Here is a 25,598-nt window from a genome sequence, read left to right as displayed (position 1 = left end):
CCTGAAACCGGGCTCTTGAGGAATGTTCCCCCTGGTGTCTGTGTTCGTCCAGGGTTTAGACAGAAGTTCCTGGAACTCACCGCTTTTGGAAGCCAAGTCCTGTTTCTCCAAAAGGCCAGTCCGGTGACATAAGCAAGAATCGACTGACCCCAAGGCCAGCCCTCTCTTTCTGTGTCTGCGGATTCCCCTGGCACAGGAGGTCTTTGTTACCAAGTCTGTTTGCTGAGTGTTTTGAAGGAGGGCATGTGTGGGCCTTTTCAGTGTCGTTAGACAATGCTGAGCTGTTACCCAGAAGAAACGGTCCTGGGAGAAGCCAAGATTTGATCTGGTTGAAGTTCTACCACAGAAAGTGCCCAGATAAGAAGCGGCCAGCGAAATGGTTAAAATCCTATTGTAGTATGTGAGACTTGAGAGCTCGCTTTTAATGTGATTGTGTTTCAGTGTTTTCTTCCCCCTTGAATCTCAGCTTCTCAGATAATAAACTGAATTAACGTGCATGTATTACGCAGTCCAGGAAGGATGGCGTCCAGTGAACTTTCTTCACAAATTACTGCGTATTTATAGTTTGCACCTACAGCTTTAAGAACGTCCGCTTCAGAAGTGACTTTTCCTCATAAAAGCAAGGTAATAGCAATAAGGAATATATTGACAAGTTGGTAGGAGGCCCAGCGCCTTCTGTGCTTCCAAAAGAATCTTTCGAGTTTTGGAAGGAAGCAGAGAAGTGCTGGTGTTGTTGTCTGTCCTCTTGGGCGTGCACGTAGGGACAGTTTCAGGTGGAAGTGAGTTCCCGTTCTCCCTGGACTTAGCCCTGTTCCTTCACAGGCTTCTGAGGCCGGCGGCTGGTGCTCTGCCTGACCTTGGCTAAGGAGTCTCATTTTGAACTTCCCTCGAGTGTCTCTTTCAAGGGTCGTTTGTATTTTCTGATAATACAGGCACAAGAAAGTTTCTGAAATTCTCGTTCGGACCCTAAGAACCGAAAGTCACTGCAAAGCCGGAATTTTACCAGAAACTGCTTTAAATTGGAAACAGATTTCTGATTCCTGAGCAGTCAGTTTAAGGGACAGGGAGAACCTTTGTCAGCCCAGAACTTGAGCATGGCGGTCAGGGAACAAACTAAAGAAAAGCAAGGCGAAAGCAGATCCTTTCTGTACATCTGCGCACGTAATGTTCGCATTTGCCTTTTATTTTATTTTATTGTTTTTTAGCAGTTGCCCTCGAGAGTGAATTGTAATTAGCTTAAGACGACCGGAGGCCCACCAACCGAGTGACTCTGAAGAGAAGCACTTCACTTGTGCAAGTCTCAGTTTCTTCATCTGTAAAATGGCAAGAGTGAATCCAAACTAAATGATCTCTTTGGAAGTTTCCAGTTTTAAAATTTCCACCCTTTATTTCCATGGGACATATAACTTTGGGACATCTTCTTCTGACTTTGAATATATAGACTTAGAGGCACTTGTGTTTGGAGTGGGACACTGGAAGACCCCGGTCCTGGAATTTCTACCAGGGGGATAAGGAGCAGGGAGAGGAGCGGCTGCCCAAGTACCATTTGGGATCCCTGCATCCCAGAGTGCCTGCTAGTCCTAACTAGACAACTGGAGATTAGAGTCTGTTTAATTTCCTTCAAACCTCCAACTACAGTGCTTTAAGACGGCAGACCATTCATTCAGGCAATTCCAGAAATGCTGAATGGCCACAGCCCCACCCTGGAATCAAGGGGAGCCGTGTAGCAGATACTTCTGGAAGGCCCTGTTTATAACTCTGACTCCTTCCTGCCGGGGACCTTTTACAAGTTCACTACCAGGAAGCTGAGTCATTGAGGGGTCAGCTGGCACGGCCAAGGTCAGGCAGTGTTGCCAGCAGCACAGATGGATTAGCCCAGACAACCCGAGGGTTTTGGGGGGGCGTTGTTGGGAATGGCAGGGTGGGTGGGGCTCCTCCCTTGAGAGGCTTTCGGGGGTGTCCCCTCACAGTAACGGGAGCACCAACTCTCCTCATAGCTTGCATTCCTGTCTAGATTTTACAGTGAGAAATGTGTCTTCTCCTGTGTCCTTTACCTCCTTTCTTACCTCCTTCCTCCTCCTCTGTTCCCACGTCCAAGGCCGGAGGTCAGAACCGCACAGACTGAAGGGTGAATCGATCCTTGCTCCTGCCATGGACTTCAGGGCTCACCGTGGGCTCAGCTCCCAGTGATACCCTTCTTGGGATGGCTGGCTCCTTCCCACCTGCCACACTACCTATGCCCCAGGAAGCCCCTGCATCCTGAGGTCCACTTGCCTGACTCCCCCAGGCTTCAGAGTCCCTTTCGGGATCCCCCCCACCCATGGAAGTGAGGCTTCCTGCCTTTGCTGTCCTGGCACCATCCCCTTCCGCTTTGCTTCAGGGCCCTTAGACTCTGTCGTTTTATTACTTATATGGTTTTTGGTTTACTCTTGCTGTCCTTACTAAGACGATGGATCCCCTTGAAGGCAAGGACTCGGCCACAGCACCCTCGTGGGCACACTGATGATGTTTGTGCAGTGGGGAGAAAAACCCCATTGTCTGACCATGCGGGTCTCCTGCTCTCACTTCTGGAATCCCTTCAAATCCTTTAAAGCTCTTGTTTCCACCACAAGGGTTTTTAGTCAGCATCAAAGCTCACCCATGATTGTAGGCCCCCGCCATACCCTTGGGCATCCAGTAAAACTTAAACATGACTCCCCCAAAAGCTTATGAGATAATTTATACATGCAGACGTTTGCACGTGTAAGTAGATTCCAGAGCCTGAGAGGGGGATCTCTGGGACGTTTCCTTTGGGCTCCACCCCCCCCCCCCACCACGAGAGAGACCCTGAGAACATCAAGCGTGCTGTTCCTGGTATTTTTGGTTTCTTTCTCTGTTATTGGCTGGTGTGCAAGGTGTGTGAAGAAAGCAGGGGAACGTCCCTTCTAGTTGTGACCTGCCTCCACCGGCACATAAATCAACCAGCATTATGGAGATAATGGGATCTGAGCATTTTTGGGGAAATCTGGCTTCAGTAACAACTGGGAAATTTACCCCACACCCTTCCTCAGGCCTCTAGTACGCACTGAGCCCCGGAGTCCAGCTCTGATTGGGGCTTCCATCCCTGGCTCCTCTGCTGTGTAGGAGGCCCAGAAAAGTGAGATGCATAGTGCTGGGGGACACAGCTAGTGGGTAGCCTTTTGGGGGAGCAGGCAGCAAGGAGACAGCTGTTCGGCAAGGGGCCGTGCATGCGGGGTTTTAAGGACCTCCTTTGTGTATGTCTGTGGGTGGAATTTTATGCACCTCCGAGACCTTGACTGCCGGTTATCTCGTCCGCCTTATAAAGCATGATGCTGGGGCACTGAGATCACCAATGCATGAGGCCGTCTCCTCCTTCGTGTCCTCAGACTTTATTGGAAGTCAGGCATGCAGACGCATCATCTGCTAATAATTACAAGTAGAGAAAGGAGCAAGAGCAGGCTGGCAACAGGGCTGCTCTGAAAAGCCTTTTCTTCCTGTGGATAATGGGCTCACGGTGGGGCGTGCAGTTAGACGGCCTGGCCTCCGAGAAGGGTGTGGAAGCCGCTGCTGCAGAGGCTGACAGGACCACACTTGACTCGAGAAGCGTACGCAGGGCTTCGGAGGTGCCCGGCTCGCTGGGCCTGTCTGGGACGGATTCCAGCAGGGCCGTCCCTCACGGCGCTCCCTGGCACTGATGGCCTGTCACCCATGTCGTCACCCAGTCTGTCACATGCAAACCCTCGGCTGGCTTTTGACAGCTCCCTCCTGCCTGAGCAGCTGGGGTACTGGTCCCTGGGATGATGTCTTTTTGGGGTGGCCCAGGCCAGCGAGCCCTGGACAGGGAAGCACGGCCTCATCGAGGCTGGGGGGACAGCCTCCGGGAAAGGGCGGAAATTCAAACAGCATCTTCGCCATTTCTGCCTCCTGGGGAACGTTTGCCTGCTGTCCGAGGACTCCTGGGCTGACCTTCCGGGGCTTCCTTCCAAGAGTGGCCCTGGAGCCAGGAATACTGCTGTATCTAGGGGATTCTGCTGTGTTCGAGACCCCTGGTAACCTTCACCAAAAACAAACAAATAAAAAAACTGCTCTCTCTGGTGTTGGAGGAAGTCTAGGGAATTACTGATTGTAACAGGATTTCAGATGATGAAAAGCCTGTGGAACAAGCTACGGATTAAATTCAGGATTTTAAAAGTGTGTGGTAAAATACACATAAAATTTACCATCACGACTATTTTGTTTTTCTTCTCATTTTCCTTGAGTTTTTAATTTAATTGCAGGGTAGTTAACATACAGTGTGTGTTCGTTTCAGGTGAACAGGACCATGTTAACACTTTTTAAAAAGATGTTGTTTATTTTGAGAGAGAGGGGGAGAAAGAGAGAGGGAGAACGTGAGGAAGAGTGAGAGAGAGAAACAGGCTCCCCGCCGAGCAGGGAGCCTGGGACCCTGGGATCATGACCTGAGCCTAACGGAGCTGCTTAACTGAGCCACCGAGGAGCCCCCCCACCCCCAATCTTTAACATTTTAGAGCGGGCAGTTCAGTAGTGCTGAGTACATTCACGTTGTGAAGCCACCCTCCAGAACTTCTTGTCTTCTCAGAGTGAAACTGTCTCCATTAAACAACCACTCTCCCTTCCCCCACCTCCTGCAACCCCATGGCTACCCCCATTCTGCTTTCAGCCCCTGAATTTGGCTATTCTAGGTGCCTCATGGCACACACATTTGTTTTTCAAAGGATTTTTTGCCAGTTTCACAGGTTTAGACTGTACGAAGCCAAAAAGGACTTCCTTAGTGACATAGTATTAACTCCATTGATCCACTGGACAGATATTTGCAATTGTAATAGATCGTGAACAAAACAGTAGAAATCTTTTCTGGTATTTACCTCCCGGTGGAAAGCCATGTTGTTGGTGCCTAGCTAGGCTGGCTGGCTTCGAGGTCCTCAGGGATTTGAAGGCAGAGCTGGCTTGGAGTCTGGGTCTTCTTACTCTTGGAACAGGGCTCTGTCTGTTCGGTCATACTCAGGTTTAAGTGCATATTTTGGGGGGATTGCCGCTGTTTGGGGAAGTGAGACATGCTTGGTGGAAACATCCTGCAGCACTGTGTGGATTGATCCCCCAGAATCCGAGGGACCTGCGAGCCTGCCCACGCCCATGCCCATGCCCGCGGTGAAAGCCCAGGTGCTGCAGGGTGACCGTGGAACACAGGACAGGGGGCAGAACCCATAGAGGACTCCCCGTGCCCAGTGCTATAGTTCCTCTTTGGCCCCATCTGGCTATTTCTCTACAGTTCAGAGAGGAACCAGTTCTTGAGCACGGGGAGGGCCCTCTCCATGGTGGTGACCTCGAGGGAATGGGCTGCAGTCAGCAGTGTGAGGGAACCTTGGGACTTTAGCACTGGTGAAAGGTTTCCAGAACCGCCCTTGCCGCCGAGCAGCCAGGCCTGGCGAGCCAGCTTCCTGAGTGAGGCACTGTCATCTTGGACCCTCTGCGCCTGTGTAAACTGACACTGGTGATTTTCCCTCCACCTTTCAGCCTACCCAAGTTCCCTTTGTTACATAATCAGGATTAATGTAAGCAGCCAGGTCCATTCGTTTAGAAATTGAGAGCCAGGAGAGGGGAATGCGGGAGTGGGGCCGGTGAGAGGGACAGAGGCCCTTGTGGGTGCTCTAGTTAAGTCCCCTGGCTTTTCTGGGCCTTAGTTTCTCTTCTTTGAGGAAACAGCAGAACTGCAAGCTGCTCAGCCTGAGGGGGACTCAGGTAGGCTGGTCTCAGTGTGTGGTAATGGTTGGGGGCGGGGTGTTGCTCCCCACTGGGGCTGATCTCCTCCGGAGGGAATGAGTTTTATGAAGGAATTAGAGTAAAAGTTACATCTTCCTAGGAATTTGCAGTTTATCCAAAAACAAACAAACAAACAAACCCCCCCCCATGCCAGACCCCAGACAAAGGCCTTGTCATTCATTATTTCCTTTAATCCTCACAGAGCCAGGAGGAGGTAGGTGCTGTTATGATCCCCCGTTCACAGATAAAAGAACAGGCTCAGAGAGATTGAATAACCTGCCAAAGGTGCAGAGGTCTGAGGCGGAAGCAGGGAGTGGTGCTGTTTCAACTTGGGCAGGGCCCTCGGCCAGCAGTGCTGGCCCTTGTGGATCTGGAATCCAGTGGAAACAAGGAGGCCACCTCGCTTTTCCAGCCTCTTTCTGACCAGAGGGGGTGGGGGCTGGGTTTCATGCCTCTCCCTACCTTGGGAGGTTACAGGAATTGGGCCCCATGGCTGGCCACTTCCTTCTGGGATCTGGGGGTCTATTGCGTGTGTGGTTTACGGCCTATCCTACTCTGTAGTCTGGTGTTCAGCTCAGACACGCAGTGAGATCCTTTGTGCTGAACAGCCAGTCATCAGCAAGCAGGAGGGAAAGTCCCACACCTTCCGGCAAGATGAAGCTAGTTTTTTGCTGGTGGTTCTTACTAAGATTTCAAAGCCATTTTATTAACATCGGCGGTGGTTTAGGGAACATGCTGGAGCCTTTACGAAAATAATGACCCAGACAATAAGCATGTGTTGAGCACCTCAAGTACTGTGCCAGGTGACCCTGTGCTGAAAAGGCTCCTTGTGTCTTCGAGGCAAGGACACATGTGAGGGAGGGGTTTTGCAGATGAGGGACCGCCATTCAGAGAAGTTGAGTAACTTCCCTCAAGCGCATACAGCTGCAAAGTAGAACAGGCCTTCAGCTTCGAGGTGGTTGAGAACAGGGGACGTCTTGGCGTCCTCGGGTCCTGATCACAGAGTCAGGCCTAGAGCCGAAGCCCAACATGTAATTTTCCATGGAACATACATGCTTCAAACCCGGGGACCGTCTGAGCTTCAGGCAGGTGGTGGTTGAACAAGTTGTGTCTGAGATTCCACAGCTGTGATTTTCAACAAAAGGCTGAAGGATGGTCAGCAGGGCAGGGTCTGGGAGCTGGAGTGCTGACCAGTGCTGGCACCATGGTGACCAGCCCTGGGAGCTTGGGCAAGTAACATACTAGTTCCTCATTAGAGAAGACAAAGTGGAGGTTGGGGGGCTCCATGGGTGGCAGAACTCAGAAGTCAAACAGAAGCCCATCGGGAGCCCCACCCTGCCGAGCCGTCATGGCAGAGCCACCAGAGCTGAAGGTGGGGACAGGGCCCGGAATGGTCGTATGGAGACTCGGTGCTCGGACTCTGTTCTTCTGTACTCAGGTAGTCTTGGTGCCTTTGGAGTGGCGTCATGTGCTTTTACGGTATTTCCGTGTGGATTCTTGCATTAAATTTGTTCTTTGATGTGGCGTGCCGATGCCTCAGCGAGTTTACTGACGTGCAGGGAGAAGAAAGCACTTCGGAGAGCAAGTATCTCTTCACTTCTGCCCCTGACATCTTGTCCTTACTCGTAGGTGGGGCGTCTTATAAGCCAATGACATAGACAAGGCTACTGAGTCAGGGGAGGCCCTGGGCAGGCCAGGATCTCGAAGTGAATTAAATTCTTGCCCCAAAGCGGCCTGAACTTTGGAATATTCAGTCTTCGCCTTTGAATAGGGTAGGAGTACCGGGCTTTCATCCATCAGCGCGCCCCTCCTTCCCATGACCTGAGCGAGCTCCTTTGGAGGGGAGAGAATGTGTTCTTACTGAATGAGGCGCGGTTACCCAGTTGCGCTTGGGGCCCATTGGCCAGGCTAATGGCCACCAGTGCGAAACAGTGAAGCTCTGTGACCTCCATGGGACAGGGCTCATGACTCTCTGCAAGTACCCAGCTTGCGGCCCGATGTTGGTAGGACCCTTAGGAAGGAGCTTTGTGGTCTCAACTGGTGGCGATTTTGGTGACTTGAATGTAGTCGGGGCTACTGCCTCTTCACAGGGTGATCGCTTAGCTTGGTAGGAGAAGCAGAGGACCTCAGAGACAGGAAGGAAGTTGGAGATCACTTGTGATCCCTAACTGTCCACCCCCTGGCGAGAGTTTGGGGGGCCTCCTGGTTCAGAGCATGGCTCTGGAGCCAGTCTGCCTGGCTTCCATTCTGCGTGTACTCTGTGACCTGGGGAGCTAGTTCCTTAGCCGTTCTGTGCCTCAGTTTCCCTGTTTGTAAGATGGGGATCATTGGTTGCCCATATATATTTATAATTATTATTTATTTATAATTTTGTTGCCCAATTATAATTATTATTATAATTATTTTGTGAAAGCGGCCCTGGGGGCTCAGAGAAACAAGCTGACTTGCTTTAGGGCACACAGTCCTTAATACCAGATGTGGGACTAGAAAGCAGGACCCTTGCTAGAGCCAGACAAGGTGGGTAGGAGTGACTGGTGGTTCAGGCTTCTCCTCCGGCCCAGTGTTTTCTTCCGCTCTGCCAGCTTCTGGTGGGGTCACCAATCCCATCCGTGCATTCCGAGTCCTGTTACCTGGCATCTTGGGAATTTTCCCACCTGTAGAGCAGCAATAATTTAATCCTTTGGGCCGACCACAAGCTGGATGTTCTAAGTATGTCTTGGGTACATTGGGTCTGAGCCAGGCATGGATTCTTTCATTCCTACCTCCGTTGGCCGGAGAATCTTCCAGAGAAGGGGAGGAGTGACCAGGCTTAGCTCCTAGGATAAAGGAAAGTGGGAATGTGCTTTGAGCCATAGCAGGGTGGTGAGCTGCTACCCATGGGTATGGGTTGGTGGCACAGTGGCCTTGGTTGTGGCCACGGCTTTGGAGAGAGCAGAATGTGGCCAACCTGTAACCAGACCCGGCAGGGAGGAGTTCTGTGGCCTGGCCCTGATCCCTTCTCCAAGACGCTGGAGGTCCGCTCTGTGTTGCTTACATGTGGCTTCATAGCTCCCGTCACGGGCGGTACGTAACCATGGAAGACACTGGACTGTAAAGGAAATTCCAAATGCCTGAACGAGCTGGTCAGGGCCTCCCATCGTCCAGCCCCAACTTGCTTTTCTCTCAGCAAACATTGATTGATTATCTAATGCTGAGGCACTCTGCTGAGCCCAGGACTCCCTCTCCATCGCAGTTACCTCCGCATTTCCCCTGGAGCATACCCTTCAGCCGTAGCTTCCTCTGGTTCCCAGACCCACCTGCACTTTCACATTCCCCCTGGGCAGAATCATTCACTTCCTCTCCCTGCCCCGTTGGGCTTTTTTTTTTTTTTTTTTTTTCCAATCAAGGTAAACCCTTGCTCCGTAGTTAAGAAATCACATCAGGTGAAGGGATCGTAAAGAGAGCTCCATTTCTTAGCAATTGCAGTACTGTTCCTTTTTCGACCTGGGGCCTGACTCCCCACGCTGTGACCTGTTCCCAGGACAAGTCGTGTCTGGGGCCATAGCTTCTTCCCTGGGAGGCTGAGACACTTGGTTTTGGCTGTCTTGGTGGGATTTGTATTTTCTACTGAATACTTAGGCATTTTATCCTTAGAAACAGCAGTGCCCTGAAGGACACCCTAATGGGCCCTGGAGGTTTTGGGACACCGTTTGGAGAGTAAGAGTGAGAGATGGTGTGGAAGCTTCGCAGGTCCGGCTGGTCTGTTCACATGAAAATCAGGCCGCCTGTGGGACGTGAATGGAAAGAGAGTGGCCTTGCTTGTTCGCTCTCATGTGTGTGAGCGCACTGCCTCCCACCCTCCCCTGAGCACCCGGGTGACCGTGGACGGAGGGAAGTCCAGTCCTTCTGATAGGTGAGGCAGGGAAATGGGCACAGACATGATTTAGCCAGAGGCGTGTTCCCACCAACTCTCATCTCTCTGTTTTGCTTTGGCTCAGCACCTCTCACTGATGGTACAGTGAACCGGCCCTCCTGCCCTGCGCTGAAACAGTGGTTCTCACGAGGGCCTTTCAGAATGTGTGTGCCAGGAACTCTCCACTCACCACTCCGCCACATGCTTCATTCCCCTACCTCGTGCCGCCCTTGATTGGCGGGGCGCGGGGAGGCCAGGACTTCTTTTAAGGAGTCCTTTTTCTCTTGCCGGTTCCTAAACTTTAAGAGGATCAAGTTTTCCTTTTGATTAAAAAAGAAAGACAAAGACAAAGCTATGTCTATACTTTTGTCAAATTTGGGAGATTTAAGAAAACGCGATCGGGAATTTTGAATTTGGGAATAAACTTCAATGTGCCTCTGCTTGCCGTTAACAGTGTGGTTCTCCTTAAGGCATTTCCTGCAGTGCTCTGTTCCTGGTTAATATTGCCGGGGGGTTGGGGGGGGGTTGCTGCCGGGCTGTATCCTCATGATTTTGGTGATTTCAGCAAATGTTTTCAGCGGCCTGGGGTGACCGCCCATGGGACGCACATTCTGAGTTGGAATGCTGGCAGTCCTCGACTCAGGAGAGTTGAACGTGGTTCTCCTTGATGTGGTTTGGGTTTCTTCTCTGCTGTGCTGTGTGCCTCCTAAGGATTGTGGAAGGCTAGGATAGTACTTTCTAAACCCCGGTGAGGTCTGCAGCTTCATTCCGGAAGACAGTTCTTTCCTCACAAAACCCTGTGCCAAAATGCCTCTCTTCCCCGGCTGCCTACAGGGGTCTGTGCGCCCGTGTCTCTGCCAGCAAGCCCTGCGTGGGAACAGGCTCCTTGGCCTGACGCAGTCTGTGCTGCGTGGTGGTGGGTGAGAGCTGGAGTGTCACCAGCAGACCCCAGCACTGGGGACACATAGGGCCGTGGATGGGCTGTGAATGTAAGCAGAAGAGCTTCAGGCCACGGGGCTGAAGGGTGAGGCTGTGTGCCGGTGGGTGGCTGGCCATGGCCTTAGAAAATAGGGAGGGGGCTGGGGTTGGGACCTGCAGTCTGGTTTAGGCTGTGGTTCCATTTACTGACTGTCAGCGTCTCTTGGGAACAGTTGGCAGATGGAATAGAATTAAACATACGGATTTGATTGCTAATTCTGCAGCGGATGCTGGGCAGCAGACACCGATAGGATACAGTATTTTCCCAGCACTCTGCGGGTGCCTGAACTGAATTTCCTTGCTCTGGGAGAGACTTCTGGGTAGCCTTTTGGGGTCCGTTCGGTGGGTGGGCGTTGTGCCCACCTGTTGTGCTGGGATGTTTGTCCACACCATGACCTGGGAGCCCAACACACACTCATTGTTGCCCTGTCCCTGCATTGTACCTGCCTCAAAGGGGAGCTTGGCAAAATGCTTTCGAGTTGACGAATCGGTAGATTTCACTTTATCTTCTCCTGTCTGTAAAGTGCATGTATTTTTTTTTTTTTTAAGTGCATGTATTTTTGACACGGGAAGAATTTGTTTTTTTCTTTACTTGTTTATTTTTAAAGTACGATCTGTGCCCAACGTGGGGCTTGAACTCACGACCCTGAGATCAGGAGTCACATACTCTGCCAGCGGAGCCAGCCACTTGTCTTTGGTTATGAGAAATACTGAGAAAGGAGGACTGGGGATCCGGGTCGGGTGGGAGGCTGGCGGCCCCGTGATGCTGCAGGTCCTCAGGCTGGGCAGGACATGCAGGGAGGTCAGAGGTCTCCCCGCCAGGCTCCGCTGGCTCCCTTTGCTTTTCTTGTGGGGCGCCCCAGTTTTCTGTCTGAAAAGAGAGGCGCCAGCTCCGAGCTCCGTGTGCCCTCCGCGCAGGGCCCCTGCCGCTCCTGTCATTTGATCCTGCGAGCTCACCGGAGGCATTGCAGGCATTTTCCACTCTCGGGCCACCCTCCTCCCCTCGAGAGGAGAACCACACAACAAGGCGGGCTCATCCTGATTTGTCTTCTTAGGGGGACGTTTGCACCAAGGGGCTTACCCCTCACTCCCTTCCAGCCTTGCTGAGAGCTTAGGGAGCCCGTTTAGTGCAAATAAAGCGTTTGTATCATGGGCCTGGAGCCCTCCTGTAGAACTGCCCTTCTGGAGCTGGAGGAGATTTGCTCAGTCACACAGTGAGTGGCAGAACCAGGCCCGAGACCCAGGTCTCTCGATTTCTGCGCCAGAGTGCTTGGGTAACCCGCCCAGAGGCTCATGCTGGTCCTTGGCCTTGCTGCTTCTCGGACCTGTCTTCCAGGCTCCTCCTGCCTGCCGCTCCGGGCCTGCGCTGCCCGGGGTTGGGGGGCCGGGGTCCTCCTGACGCCCGGAGCGGCTCTCTGTGCTTCCTGCTTTCTCAAAGTGTGTCCTGCGAGGTGGATCCATGAGACCGAGTTTCTGTTGCCCGAAACAAACAGGTAACAAGTGCCTTGTTAACCAGAATTCTCGCCTGCTCTCCTGAAGGACTTCCCAGAGCCTTTAATATGCTAATGGACATTCCAGATTTCCAAGAGTGGAACCTTAAAAGGCGAAGAATGAGAATTTATTATAAAGAAAAGGTGGGCAGGCCTTTTCTAGGCCTGAGCAGGAACTGAAACCCAGGACAGGAAAGGTGGTTTGTGAAATTCTTCATCTCCGTCTTCTTGGTTTGTTTTGGTTGTGCTTTTTAATCTCTGCCTTTTCTCTGTGTCTTTTTCCTTCTGTCTACCCTCACACCAGGGCTTTTTTCAAAAAAACATCGTGGTAAAATATACAAACATCGAACTTGCCATCCTAACCATGTTTAGGCTCTGTGGTCCCAAGCACATGTATAGCACTGTTCATCTTGCAAAAGCGAAACTCCCCGTGCAGGGAGAGCAACCCCATTCCCCTCCCCCAGCCCCTGGCAACCACCATTCTGCTTTCTGTTTCTATGGGTTTTTGGGTGACTCCAGTACCTCATGTTACGCGGAATCAAACTGTGTGTGTGTGAGTGTGTGTGTGTGTGAGAGAGAGAGAGAGAGCGCCTAGCTTATTTCACTCTGCGTCATGGCCTCCAGGTTCCCCCGAGCCGTAGCCTGTGCCAGAGTGTCATTCCTTTCTCAGGCCAAAGAATATTCCATAATCTGTATGGATCCCTTTTTGTTTATTCATTCATCCAGCCAGGGACAGGCCCCTTGGGTGGTTTCCACTCAACCCCAGCTTCTTCTCTGGTCCACAGGTCACTAAGAAATGCCTGGCCCTGAGTTGTACCTTTTACAAGTAGAGTCACTGAAAAAGAAAAAAGGGGCTAAACTGGGGGAGGGGGTGTCTCTCTGCTGTGGCCACTGTGTGACCCCCTCATCTTCTCTCCACCTGTCCCACGACCATGCTCACAGATTGGCCTCTCCTCTCTTCCCTCCGAGCTCCTTTGAAGCACATGGACAGTCTGTGTCCTTCTCCCCTTATCTCCCACGTTCTTTGTTACTTACTTCCCCAGTGACTCTCCCTTCTGCATCCTGGTGCCCGATCGAGGGTGGGAGCTCTCTGTGGGCAGGTTGGGAAATGAAGGTCTTACCAGAGAGGATCTGGCCCCGAACTTGGCCACGGTGGGCCCAAAGGGGCCTTGACTGAGTCCTCCTCTGTGCTCAGGGGCCACTGGCCTATGTCCCAAGCCTGTGTCATTAAATGTAGCCTCCCTTGAGTAGACCCTGGGACAGAGAGATACCCAGTTGTCCTTTTCTTGGCCACAGGGGGTGGCGCATTTTTTTTTTTAAGATTTTATTTATTTATTAGAGAGACAGAGATCACAAGTAGGCAGAGAGGCAGGCAGAGAGAGAGGAAGGGAAGCAGGCTCCTCGCTGAGCAGAGAGCCCAATGCGGGGCTTGATCCCAGGACCCTGAGATCATGACCTGAGCCGAAGGCAGAGGCTTAACCCACTGAGCCACCCAGGTGCCCTGGGGTGGCGCATTTTTGTTCAGTAAAATTTACTCCAGCTGTCTCACCCCTAATTTAAAAAGAAAGCGGTGAGGGGCTCCTGGGTGGCTCAGTCGTTAAGATCATTATCTTAGGGTCCTGGGATAGAGCCCCACATTGGTCTCCCTGCTCCTCGGGAGGCATGCTTACCCCTCTCCCACTCCCTCTGCTTGTGTTCCCTCTTTCACTGTGTCTCTTCCTGTCAAATAAATAAAAAAAAAAAAACTTTAAAAATTAAAAAAAAATTTTAAAAATAAAAAGAAAGGGGTGAGAATCAATCCCAGCTTTCCCTTGTAAGTCTGAGGGCTGGCCAGTGTGAACAGCTTTGTCAAGGAAAGGGTGGGTAGGTAGGCCATCATTGCCTCCCAGCTCGAGTCAGGCCTTTCTCACGGTGACCTCAATCCCGAATGCTGCCAGCTCTCTGGGAGCTCGCTGGGGTAATTATTCCACAACCCAACATTGAGGAACCTGCTCTAGGTCCCAGCGCTGGAATTCAGACCAACAGGGTCAGAATGGCCGGCTCTAAAGCTTCCTGCCTCTGCCCCCCTTCTGTATTCACTGCCTCCCCAACCACCCACTGTCACTTAACCCAGGTGCCCCCCCACTTCTGCCAAGTGTGGATGCAGAATGTTACATGAAAGTGCTAAGGCAGGGCGCCTCAGTGGGTTAAAGCCTCTGCCTTCGGCTCAGGTCAGGATCCCAGGGTCCTGGGATCGAGCCCCCCCACTGGGCTCTCTGCTCTACAGGGAGCCTGGTTCCTCTGCTCTCTCTGCCTGCCTCTCTGCTTACTTGTGATTTCTGTCAAATAAAATCTTAAAAAAAAAAAAAAATAAAGAAAAGAAAGTGCTAGGGCTAGAGGGCCCCCTGTTTTAGGGATTCTCCAAAGGGAGTGTTGATCAGAATCATCTGGGGAATTTAAAAAAAAAATTTAGAATCAACATGTGTTGGAGTGGTGCCCGGAGGGACATTTTTAAGCATTTCCCTGTGATTCTGGTAATCAGCCACTGTTCCAGCCCTCTCTTTCGTTTTCCTAGTGAGGACACTGAGGACCAAAGAGATGAGATGCCATGGCCAAGGCCATTGGCCCTGTAGGTGCCAGGGTCAGGTCAGAAACCAGCCTCTCAGCTCCTCATTCCACGTCCCAAGTGTCTTCTCACACAGCTTGTAAGGGGTTCCTTTGTTTCCCCCGCTGGGACCCAAGAGAGGCCTTCACCACAGGCCGGTCTTGCTGCCAGAGGCCAGAAACTGGGGCCGTAGGGGTGGAGAAGGCAGCCAGCTAGCTTCTGTGTCCATCCCGGGGGGCCTGTCCCCTGGGCACAGGACTGGCAAAAGCCAACCCCAGGGACAGGCTGCCTCAGCCCTGTGAGTAGCTCAGCGGATCACTGCTGGACTTGAGCAATGCAGCAAAATGGGGACTTTTTTTTAATCAATAGGGAACGGGTGGTGAGAGGAACGGGTAACTCCAGGAAAGCTACTCCAATTTGAGGGAGGAGTGAAATAAGAGATTTAGTACCCCCTCACCCCTGTTGGTACCCTAAGTCACGCACATTTGTTTGTCCATCCATTCATTGGACAGACATTTATTGACCCCCTGGTGTGAGTTAGACGGTGTAATAGGCATGGTAGATACATTATAAATACAACAGTCCCCGCCCCCCCCAGACCCCCAAGATGCTTAGACCTCTGCAGGGCTGGATAACTAGAACCACATCCTTTATTGTCATTAACATGTAACGTGTGACGATGGTCACAGAGATTTAATTTTCTCAACCATTCTGTCACAGGAGATGATGAAGTGGGGAGGGGGGTCACTGTCTAGCCCAGGGGCACAGTGGAAATGATGGGATCTGGATTCCATCCCTGGTCCCTCCACCCCCTCCTGCCTGGTGCTCCTGCTTTTCCTCAGGGGCAATTAAGGGGAAAAGCCCTGTGGGGATGAGGGGTAGGGGGACTATGGAGCTTTCTTTGCTGTAAAATGTGAGCGATTTCAAGTGTCTTTGAGGATTTAGTGCCCTGGGTAGTCTCAGCCGTCCTGAGGCTGTGCTTGTGGACAATTTGTGCTCCCGTTCTTGGTTCACCCCTGCCAGGAGCACCCACAGAGCAAAGTCAGGCCCCTCTAGGTTGACAGATTCCCACCTTCTCCTTCCCTTGCTCTGGTTTGCTTATAATGTGTCCCCCATTATGAAACCATCTCAAATACTTTTGGAATCGTGTTAGAGTAGAAAACAATTCAACAGAAAGGCACAGGGACACACTGACCCCATCCATTCCCACGCTGCACTCCCCACAAGTGGGCCCAGGTATGAGGCAGCTGCCGAGGGCTGGGCAGGGGGCATTTTCACCAGAAAACAAGGGGTAAAGTGCTGAGTTGTTTTGTTGTGTTTTTTTGGTTTTTTGGTTTTTTTTTTTTTTTTTTTTTTTTTTTTTTGAGGTGGGGGGCAGAGGGAGAGGGCGCAGCGGGCTCCACTCCCAGCACAGGACCCATGTGGGGCTCTATCTCAGGACGCTGAGATCATGACCTGAGCCGAAACCAAGAGTCAGACACTTAGCCAACTGAGCCACCCAGGCGCCACAAGTGATGAGTTCTTTAATAAAGCTAAATTTAATTTAAAGAACAGTTTTTATGCCCCGTCTTGGCAAAATGACAAGTTGCCAATGATGTGCCCATTTTCTCTGTGGTTTTTACTAGCCGGTGACTTCTGAAAATGACCATTAGTTTTAAAAATTTATTTTTTAGAACTCATGTATAGTTAACAAGGAGTGTTATATTCGTTTCGAGAGTACAATATAGTGATTCAGCACTTCCATACATCACCCAGTGCCCATCACAATAAGTGGGCTCTTAATCCCTGTCACCGAGTTCCCCCATCCCCCACCCCCTCCCCTCTGGCAAACACCAGTTCGCTCTCTATAGTTAAGAGGCTGTCCTTTTGTTTGTCTCTTTTTTCCTTTGTTTTTTTTTTTTTCCCCCTTTGTTTCTGAAATTCCACATATGAGTGTTAATTTAGATCATTGGTTTTCAGGCTGTTCCTGCTGCTCGTTGCTGGGGGGACAGGAAGTGAAGAGAGCCCAGCCCCGCCCCCTTCTCAATTAGAGAAATTCTTCTTCCATTTTACATATTAGCTTTGAGTATGATTCTGTTTTGGTGGTAAAAGGATATACCTGCTCACTGTCGGAGACCCTCTCCTCTAGACTATGTGTTGAGGGGAGTGGAGGAAGGCATGATGTTGCAGGACTGGGCCTGGGTGGGTCTTTCACGGGGTAGATATTATCTCCTGGACCAATCAGGGTTCTCCAGAGACACCAAACCAGGAGACAGAGAGAGACAGAAAGAGTTAATCTGTTTCATTCAAAGTCTAATTTAATAATTTAACTGTTAATCTCCTCTATGAAAATACCTCCATAGCAACATTTAGACTAGTGCTTGGCCGTAGTTGGAGCCATTGTGGGGACCATGGTCTTGCTACGTTGACACACAGATTAACTGTATACCCACTTAAGAGCCTTGGTCATCGGATAGGGTAACAGAGATGGGGAAAGCCGGGCTTCTGCCTCAAGGAGACAAGGGTGCATACAGGAGGAGATTAAGAACAGGACTATTTATTTGTAAGTGCTAATTTCTAAAGACAAAATGTAAAATGCATTTAGAGGAGCTGTGGGCTGAGGTCTGGAGGACCCCTGGGAGATTCCTGGTGGCGGCTGAACAGGCATGGAGGTCTTCGATGAGTGAGGACATAGACTTTAGGACCAGAGGGGCAACCACAGGATAAGAATGCTCCCCATTGACTGGGCCTCTGAGCTCATGAAGGGTTTCACATACCATGTTTCATGCGACGTTTGTGACCATCCTGTTTTTTTAAATTGGAGGTGGGGTGGTCCCATGGTCCAGAGAGGTTAAGGGATTCCTTAGGGGTCACACAGCTTGACGGTGGCAGGGTCCATCTTCCTGTTTCATATCCTGCCCCCAACCTTCTTCCCTCCTGCTGGCCATAAAGGAATCCTTGCGAACAAACATGCTTACTTGGTGAGGGGTGGGGGGAGAGCGGTGGGCGGCAGGGAGAGTACTCCAGGAAGGAGGGAATCAATGTTTTCCTCACCGAGGAATCCCGTGAAAATGAAAATAGACAGTTGGCTCTCACTGTCTCCCTGGGTTGTGTGTGTGTTTATCCTCTTTACCATCCTTGTTAACTTCCACCTTTTTTGTTTCCTTGCCTTCCCCCAGACACGAATGCAGAGTTTGAATCCAGATCCCAAAGCGCAGTACACGAGTGTCTATGGAGCCCTCAAGAAAATCATTCGGACTGAAGGCTTCTGGAGGCCCCTGCGAGGCCTCAACGTGATGATGCTGGGCGCAGGGCCGGCCCACGCCTTGTATTTTGCCTGCTATGAAAACATGAAAAGGACTTTAAATGCCGTTTTCCACCACCAAGGAAACAGCCACCTAGCCAACGGTATTTTGAAAGCGTTTGTCTGGAGTTAGAGAGCTCTCTCCTTCAACAGACCCTTCCCCAGGGTTCTCCTCCCTGTGACCCAGCAGCCTGACGCCTCATCTCCGCTGCGCTTGCTTACGAATAAAGAACTCTCGAGTCGTGTGTGCGCACACACCCAAACACACGCGCACGCGCACACACACGTGCACACACACATGCGCTTTTTCTCTTCCCCTCCTTCGCTTTCTAAAGCCTGGGGGAAGTCGGTGACAGAGGTGTTTCAGTTTACATTGTTGCGTGGGTTTTTTCATTTTTTTTTAAGACATTGAAAAGCAATTAATGATCAGATCTAGGAAAAAAAAACAAAACCCTGAATAGAAACAAAACTTTACAATGCTGGATTCAAAAAAAAAATTATCTGGACAGCTTCTCTGAGACTATTTAAAAACTGGTTCAACAGGTCTCTGCAACGTCAAGATCTAACTAAGCTTTAAAAGGTCAAGAAGTTTTATGGCTGACAAAGGATTTGCTGCAGCACAGGCCATCTTTCCCACCTTAAGCCTCTGGGAAAATGGGGATTTCACCCCCATTCTCTTCTGTTGGTCTCGATTGCATCTGTCTGCGAGCAAGGGCTGGAGTAGTTTTCCTTTGTTGTTTTGAGGGGAAGTGGCGGGGAGGGGGCTTGGGTTGGGCGGCGGGCGGGCGGGCCGGCGGGCCTGCGGCGGGCAGGTGAACGGCTCCTACGTCTGGCTCAGCGGGCTCAGCAGTGGCTCTTTTCTTTGCCTTCTGTGGGTTTTGCTTTTGATGGTTTTTGTGTCACATGGAATAAGGTGTCCTTACTTTAACAAAACTCATTTTTCAACACCGAAGACATAGAGTGACCGGCGGCAGCTTCCCCCCCACCCCCGCCCCTTCCTTTTGTGCTACTAAGAGAGAATCCGAAAGCATCCCTTCCATCAGCAAACCCTGGCTGGTTTGCAGACATTTCTTCCGCTTTAAGAAAAAAAAAAAAAAGGGCCCCTGGTTGCATTTTTCAAGACAGTCCCTAAGGATCACACTCTGATGCTGTCCCCCCGAGTCCATGGCCTTGGGGTTTGCCGCTTGCTGAAACTGCCATGTGTAATGGTTTAGTCCCTTGGTCACTGACGCCCTTGGAGGCGGTTGGATGGAACACAGTTCTGCCCAGTGCTGTTCCTGCTTCGCCACGATTTTTATGCTCTGGTTGCATTTTGTTTGACCTTTCTGGTGGTAATCGTGATTGTGTGCAGAAGGGGAGGGAGGGGGCTTTATCCACATTTCTGAAGCGTTATCCTGGGTTGCTCATTCCTCCCAGCTTCTGGTGCTAATCTTACTTGCTGGGCAGTGTCACCTGCCCAGGGAGGGAAACCAAACCCTAAAACAAAATTCCAGGTCTGAATTAGCCTTTAGAAGTTCCTGGTTCTTGAGGCCAGGCCAGATGAGAGCCTCAGGATGGGGTCTGCCATCTCCGAGACAGGTCATTGATTTGCAAACCAACCCTGGAAATCTGCCCTATGCAGAGCTTCCTGACGTCTGCTTCTCCTGCCTGTGTTCTTGAAAATGCCTGGATTTTATTAAGGATATTCCTTTTTAAATTTCTTTTCTTTTTCTCCCCTTAGCTATATATATATCATCCCCTTTGTTTGCCCCAGCTCCAGAGCAGAGTAAGTTGGTTTGTAGACAAAGGTGAGGGACAGAAGAGAATGGAAATCTGGACAGTTTTCCACTGGGAAAAGCCACGAAGTGTGGTCTCTGGGTATCCTTGGCCATCGGCAGGTCTAACCTTTCCCAGCATTGACTTCACATCCGCAGGATGAAAATGTGGCCAGTGGTGCTGTTTTCCCCCCAACAACTCAATCATCACCTTACGTTTTGAAGAGTCCATGCTCACCTGGGAGCAGCTGGGCATAGATTTGGCTTCTCAGAAAGCTCTGTGCAGGGCTCTGGTTTTAAGTTCCAGGAACTTCCTCAGAACACCCGGTCGCAGAGGGTAATTTTCTGGAGTTTGTTTTGCAGGGATAGCTGGAAGTATGGCCACTCTGCTCCACGATGCGGTAATGAATCCAGCAGAAGGTAATGCTTCATGGTCCCCAGGGAATGGCAGGAGGGGATGTGCGAAGGGGCAGGAAAAATGGTGGTGGGAGGGAGGCAGAAGGTCGGGGAAGGGGACTTCCGGCCCCCGGTCAGAATAAGCAGAATTCTTTACCATCGAAGGCCTCGAAAAGGGTCTGAGCACTGGAGCTTACGGTGCTCCTATTCTCTTGGACAGAGAGTGGGGCTGTGATCTCTGGGCCAGCAGCGGTGTCAGCATCTCCTGGGACCATGTTAGGAATGCTAATTCAAGTCCCACCCCAGACCTGCTAAATTGGAGTCTCTGGGGGTAGAGACAGGGAGTCTGTCTAAACAAGCTCCCTTGGCTAGTCCTTGGCACTCCTGCAAAACCTGTGTGTACATGTACGTGTACGTGTGTGCACAGGCACAAACACACGCACACACACACACACATGCACAGGCCCTTGTCATCTTTTATCAATCCTAGACAAAAGCCATTCACTAGGGCTTGGGTTCAATTGGCATTTTTAAAAATCTGAGATTAGCATGGACCATCTCGAACATACGCAGATCCAGAGAGAAGAGGTTAGGAATGCCCATGTGTGCCTCACTCTAGTCGTGCTTTAACCTTGGGCCATCTTGGCTTAGCCAGCTCCTCCAACATTATCTTTTTTTATTATTATTTGGAATTTGGGGAGCACTGGAAAACAGTTGTCAGCCATGCAGATGTGAGTCCTTAACCAACCCAGGTCTGCAAAGCAAGGAGCTCGGGGGCCTGGTCCCGGGTGTCCGCCCAGCTGGGTTATTCTTGGTGTGACATGTAGGACCCTCTCAACCTTTCTCCCCATCTGAAAAATGGTCCCTTGCCAGAAGGGAAAATCAGAGGTAAAATGTCAGCATTTCAAGTCTGGGGTTACAAGTTTGTCTGGTTTTGTCTTTTGCTGCGAACATTTCTTACTTGTGCTCAGCTGCCTCCCATTCCCTAGCAGACAGAGGATCTGCTCTGACCTTCAGGGGTCTGATGGGCCAGACTGGGAGAGGTGGGCTTTGTGTTTGTGTGGAAGGCAATGCATTCAGGAACCTGGTCAGTGACCAGTTAATTACCCCATGTCAAGCCGGCAAGAGTTTTGCTCCTTTTCAGAGAGAAACAAGTGAGGTTCAGCTCCCTCTCTTCTCTTTGACATATTGATTTAAAGACTTCATTTCTCTAAAGGCAAGCACACTGCATGTCTTCACTTGGCAGTGCGTGGGGGCTATGAGGACTCAAGCCTGAGGCCCTCCCATTGCCTCATAGCCTTTGAACCCGCAGTTCTGCTTTTTAAGCCAGGGTCTTCATTGGAGTTTGTCCCTGAATTTAGGCTCACATAATTCCCGTATGTCTTCTAAGAGTGCTGTGACATACAGAAGCTAACAGCCCTGTGTACCATCCACATACAGGGAACAAAATGCGGGACCCACGTGCAGCTGGGAGGGCAAAGAGAGAGACCAGGGGAGGGGAGGGAGGGGAGGGACGGGAGGGAGTGGGGTGGGACAGGAGGGCGGGATTGAGTTTGGCTGCAGGTGTGATGCTGAAAGCCTCCGGGATCTGGGGGATCAGATCCTTGAATCTAGTCTGCCTGGTTTGGGGATCCCCCCCACCACCTTATGTGGGCTGCAGGCAGGAGAAGCCGAGCACAGGTCCTGGGGTCATATCTGTAAACGGGATTGCTTGGAGCAGGCTCGGGTTCCTCGGGCTGGGGCCACGCGCCTGCTTGTTCTCTGGGACCTGTGTTGCTAGTGTGTCTAAACTTGCTTGTTTCTCTTTATGGCTTGGCCGCCCCGTTTCACTCCGACCCCGGGGTGGTACCAAACCCAACCTACTACCCCCCTGCCTGCCGGCGGCCCTGACCGCAGTGGTGAAGCAGCGCCTACAGATGTACGACTCGCCGCACCGGTCCGCCCTCCGCTGCGTCTGGACAGTTTGGAGGACCGAGGGCTTGGGGGCCTTCTACCGGAGCTACACCACGCAGCTGACCATGAACATTCCTTTCCAGTCCATCCACTTTATCACCTACGAGTTCCTGCAGGAGCAGGTCAACCCCCACCGGGGCTACAACCCACAGTCCCACATCATCTCGGGCGGGCTGGCCGGGGCCCTGGCCGCTGCCGCCACCACGCCCCTGGACGTCTGTAAGACCCTCCTCAACACTCAGGAGAACATGGCCCTCAACCTGGCCAACATCAGCGGCAGGCTGTCGGGCATGGCCAATGCCTTCAGGATGGTGTACCAGCTCAATGGCCTCCCCGGCTACTTCAAAGGCATGCAGGCCCGCATCATCTACCAGATGCCCTCCACTGCCATTTCCTGGTCCGTCTACGAGTTCTTCAAGTACTTTCTCACCAAGCACAAGCTGGAGAGTCGAACTCCGTACTAAAGGAACAGGCGTGGGCAGTGATTCCAGAATCTTTTATTTGTCAAAGGCTTTGCCTGCCTGCTTCCATTCCCTTGTCCTCACACTGAGGTCATTTTGGGTGTTGGCAGGGTGGGCCCTCTGCTCCCTGACACCTGAGAGAGCAGGGGGAGTGAGGGGGAGGCGATGGGACAGCCGCTTACCAGAAGGCCGTCCACAGGGACGTCTGAGGTGGTAGGTGGGGAAAGACTTCGGATGGGGAACAAGGGGTGGCTTTTGCTCTCCCTCCCCTGACAGGAATGTAGCTTTTCCGCCTCCCTGTAGCCGTTGCCTGCCTCGCAGCTCACACGGGAGGGGAGAAAAATATGCAGCGACTGAAAACATTAAAGAAAAAAAGAGAATTCTGTATATAAAAGTTCTAGTACACAAACAGTACAAACTAGATGGATAATGTTTATCCTTTATTTTTCTATGTAGAAGTTTTTGGGGTGTGTGTGTGTCTGTGTGTGTGTGCGCGCGCGTCTGCACGCGCGTTCATGTAAATAAGTGGTACAGCTGGGAATATCAAGTTGTTTTTAAAAAAAAAAAAAAAGGAGGGCTGATTTCTTCCGTTGGGTTAGTGAAAAGCCACCAAAGTGATAAATTGCTGAATGTGGCCTAAAATTGTGTGGAGCCCCCAGATGGAAGTTTCACTTGAATGTAAAATAATAAAGTTTATATTTTGAATTTCTCTTTTCGTGGGGGGTGGGGAGGTATGTTGCAAACAAAATCAAAATAATGATATATTACTCTCAGCTACTTTTTTTTCTCCTTTTATTCAACCAATCACCTGTGTGTGCCTTTTCCTCCTGTCTTTCCTGAAAATTCCAGGGCCAAAAATCCGGCCCTGGGGCATTTTCTCTTGCCGTAGGCACAGATGCTGTCCCACCTAATGGTGGCAGGATCGGTCACATTGGAGGACAGTGGCCCCCAGCAGGACTGGGAGGACTAGCCTCACTCCTGCTGACACTTCTGCGCTGTGAGTGGTGTGATGTCTGCCTCCCTGGGCCAGCACTTAGCTCTTGAAATGCCAAGGATTTATGACTTGTTGGGCAGGCAGTTGGGATAAGGCCTCCCTAGGACTTATTTCTGCTTCGACCTTTAACTCTGGCACCCCAGCTGTTGTGTGTGTGTGTGTGTGTGTGTACTAAATCTGTTTCTCTGTGCGGTTTCAGGAATTTTTTTAAAAAACAGAGCAAGTATGCCTCTGGCGTGTGTCCATCCCTCTGCCCACCATTAGTTCACAGGGCACGAAGCCTCTCACCTCGCAGGGACAGAGGCCAAGCCCTCTGGCCAAGCCCAGCTGCTGAAGTGAGACCCAGACCCACGTGCCCGGGTCAGGGCGCCTCTCCAGAGCTATCTTCAGCCTCACTTGTCTGCATCAGCTGAGAACTCGAGGCCTAACTGCCTTGTTTTCTGAAAAGGTGCATCTGAGCCAGACGATCACTAAGAAAAGCTTGTTTTCCCTGGCCATGTCCTTTGATTGGCCGCCAGGCATCTCCAAGGGAAGCCTAAATGGCTTCACAGTTTCCTTCTGGAGCTCTTTAAAAAGGAGCAGGAAGAACATGTATATTCAATCTCGTGGGCCTGGCCCTGACCTTTAGCTTTTGCCCTTTGCCCCTGACCTGCCCCATGGTCAATGTAGCGCCCCTGACTGAGGCTCAGACCCAAGCTCCTTTGGAGGAGCCAAGAACTCCAGGTGGCACTGGGACAGTTTTCATCTTGGGACCCTGCATGCTGCCTTCACGAGTCATTTTGAGGTCAGAGACAGAAGGATGCCCAATCAAGCAGCTCCCACGTGTGCTCCACAAGCAGGACCTTGCTCCTGGGCTGGGAGGGCTGCGCTGCTGGCTTCCTTTGGAGTTAACTACTCCCTGCCCGCTGCCAGTTGGAAACCAGGTGCAGCAAGCTTCTGTCCCACGTGGGGGTGCAAAATGCCGGTGGAAACCGTGGTGGTCTGGGAAGTATTTACATCCCCTACTCAAATATTCTGTCCATTACTGTTAGATTCTGCAAAAGGAAGAAAACTAGAGAGAATTCTGGAATAGTTACCCAGCCACCCTTTCTCGTCCTCTTAAAATGTGCCACTCTGGGGCACCTGCGTGGCTCAGTGGGTTAAAGCCTCTGCTTTCAGCTCAGGTCATGATCCCAGGGTTCTGGGATCGAGCCCTGCATTGGGCTCTCTGCTCAGTGGGGAGCCTGCTTCCTCCACTCACTCTCTCTGCCTACTTGCGATCTCTGTCTGTCAAATGAATAAATAAAATCTTAAAAAAAAAAAAAGGTGCCACTCTGCTGCTACAAAGTATTCTTTCTTACAGGATTTTTTTTCGATGGTATTCAGAAAACAAACTTAACTTCTCTGGGAAAACTCTGGGTAAGGGACACAAGAAGGAGAGGCAGGAAGGCGGTATAAGAGCTCTGTGGACTGAGCTGGAAGGTCTTTCCTCACTGTGTGGATAGGATTGGTTGGGAAATGGGGTGACACCCCCTGTCCTGCCTTCCCCACTGGACCTTTATGAGGCTGGATGAGCTGTGTATCCAACAGGGTTTTGGAAGTGGTGAAGCTCTAAACTAATGTAAGTGGTCTCAGTGTTTTGGGAATTGATTTTCCCCCTTGATCTGTGCTGCTCTGTGCAGGCTATAGTCCATTTGTCAACGGGGACTTTGACATTGAGAAGTAACTGAATAAGCAAACGTTCTTACCACCCCCAGTGATGACCAGCTTGACATAATCATGGCACGTGCTTGGTCTTCTGTATATTTGGGGTGACCTCTGCTGTCAGGCATGCGTCTTGAGTGTAGAGTGTGTGCACACAGGCAGGATCTCTTATGCCCAGACCAAGATAGGAGATGGAGTCCCTTGTAGGTCAGAGTTTCATTTTAGCATAAAAATGGATTTTTCTCAGATGTGATACAGCTTCACAACTCCTTTTTTCTTAACTTTGGGTTGAATCTAGCTATTGACTGGCCTATGATCCTTCCGTGTGTGTTTTCTATTTCTGTTTCTTTTT

General features: G+C 51.1%; 1 protein-coding gene across 3 annotated transcripts in view; it reads left to right on the top strand.

Annotated features, from left to right (window-relative positions):
- The window catches only part of SLC25A37 (solute carrier family 25 member 37), a 36,096-nt gene extending 13,429 nt beyond the window's left edge, over positions 1–22,667 (top strand). The window contains exons 2-4 of one of the 3 annotated variants that reach the window (XM_044225138.1): positions 17,881–18,109; positions 20,123–20,179; positions 22,052–22,667. In XM_044225138.1, coding sequence (XP_044081073.1) covers positions 17,881–18,109; positions 20,123–20,179; positions 22,052–22,572 — 807 coding nt within the window. In that variant the 3' untranslated portion in view covers positions 22,573–22,667. Of the gene's footprint in view, positions 1–17,880; positions 18,110–18,147; positions 18,726–20,122; positions 20,180–22,051 lie in introns of those variants that run through there. The other 2 variants (XM_044225140.1, XM_044225139.1) reach the window with 2 other exon arrangements.
- The last annotated feature ends 2,931 nt before the right edge of the window (positions 22,668–25,598 follow it).

Source organism: Neovison vison, chromosome 11 (genome assembly GCF_020171115.1).
Source record: "Neovison vison isolate M4711 chromosome 11, ASM_NN_V1, whole genome shotgun sequence".
In the NCBI taxonomy this organism is placed as follows: Eukaryota; Metazoa; Chordata; class Mammalia; order Carnivora; family Mustelidae; genus Neogale; species Neogale vison.
The sequence above is the reverse complement of the archived record's forward strand: the minus strand, read 5'-3'. Positions and strand labels throughout refer to the sequence as shown.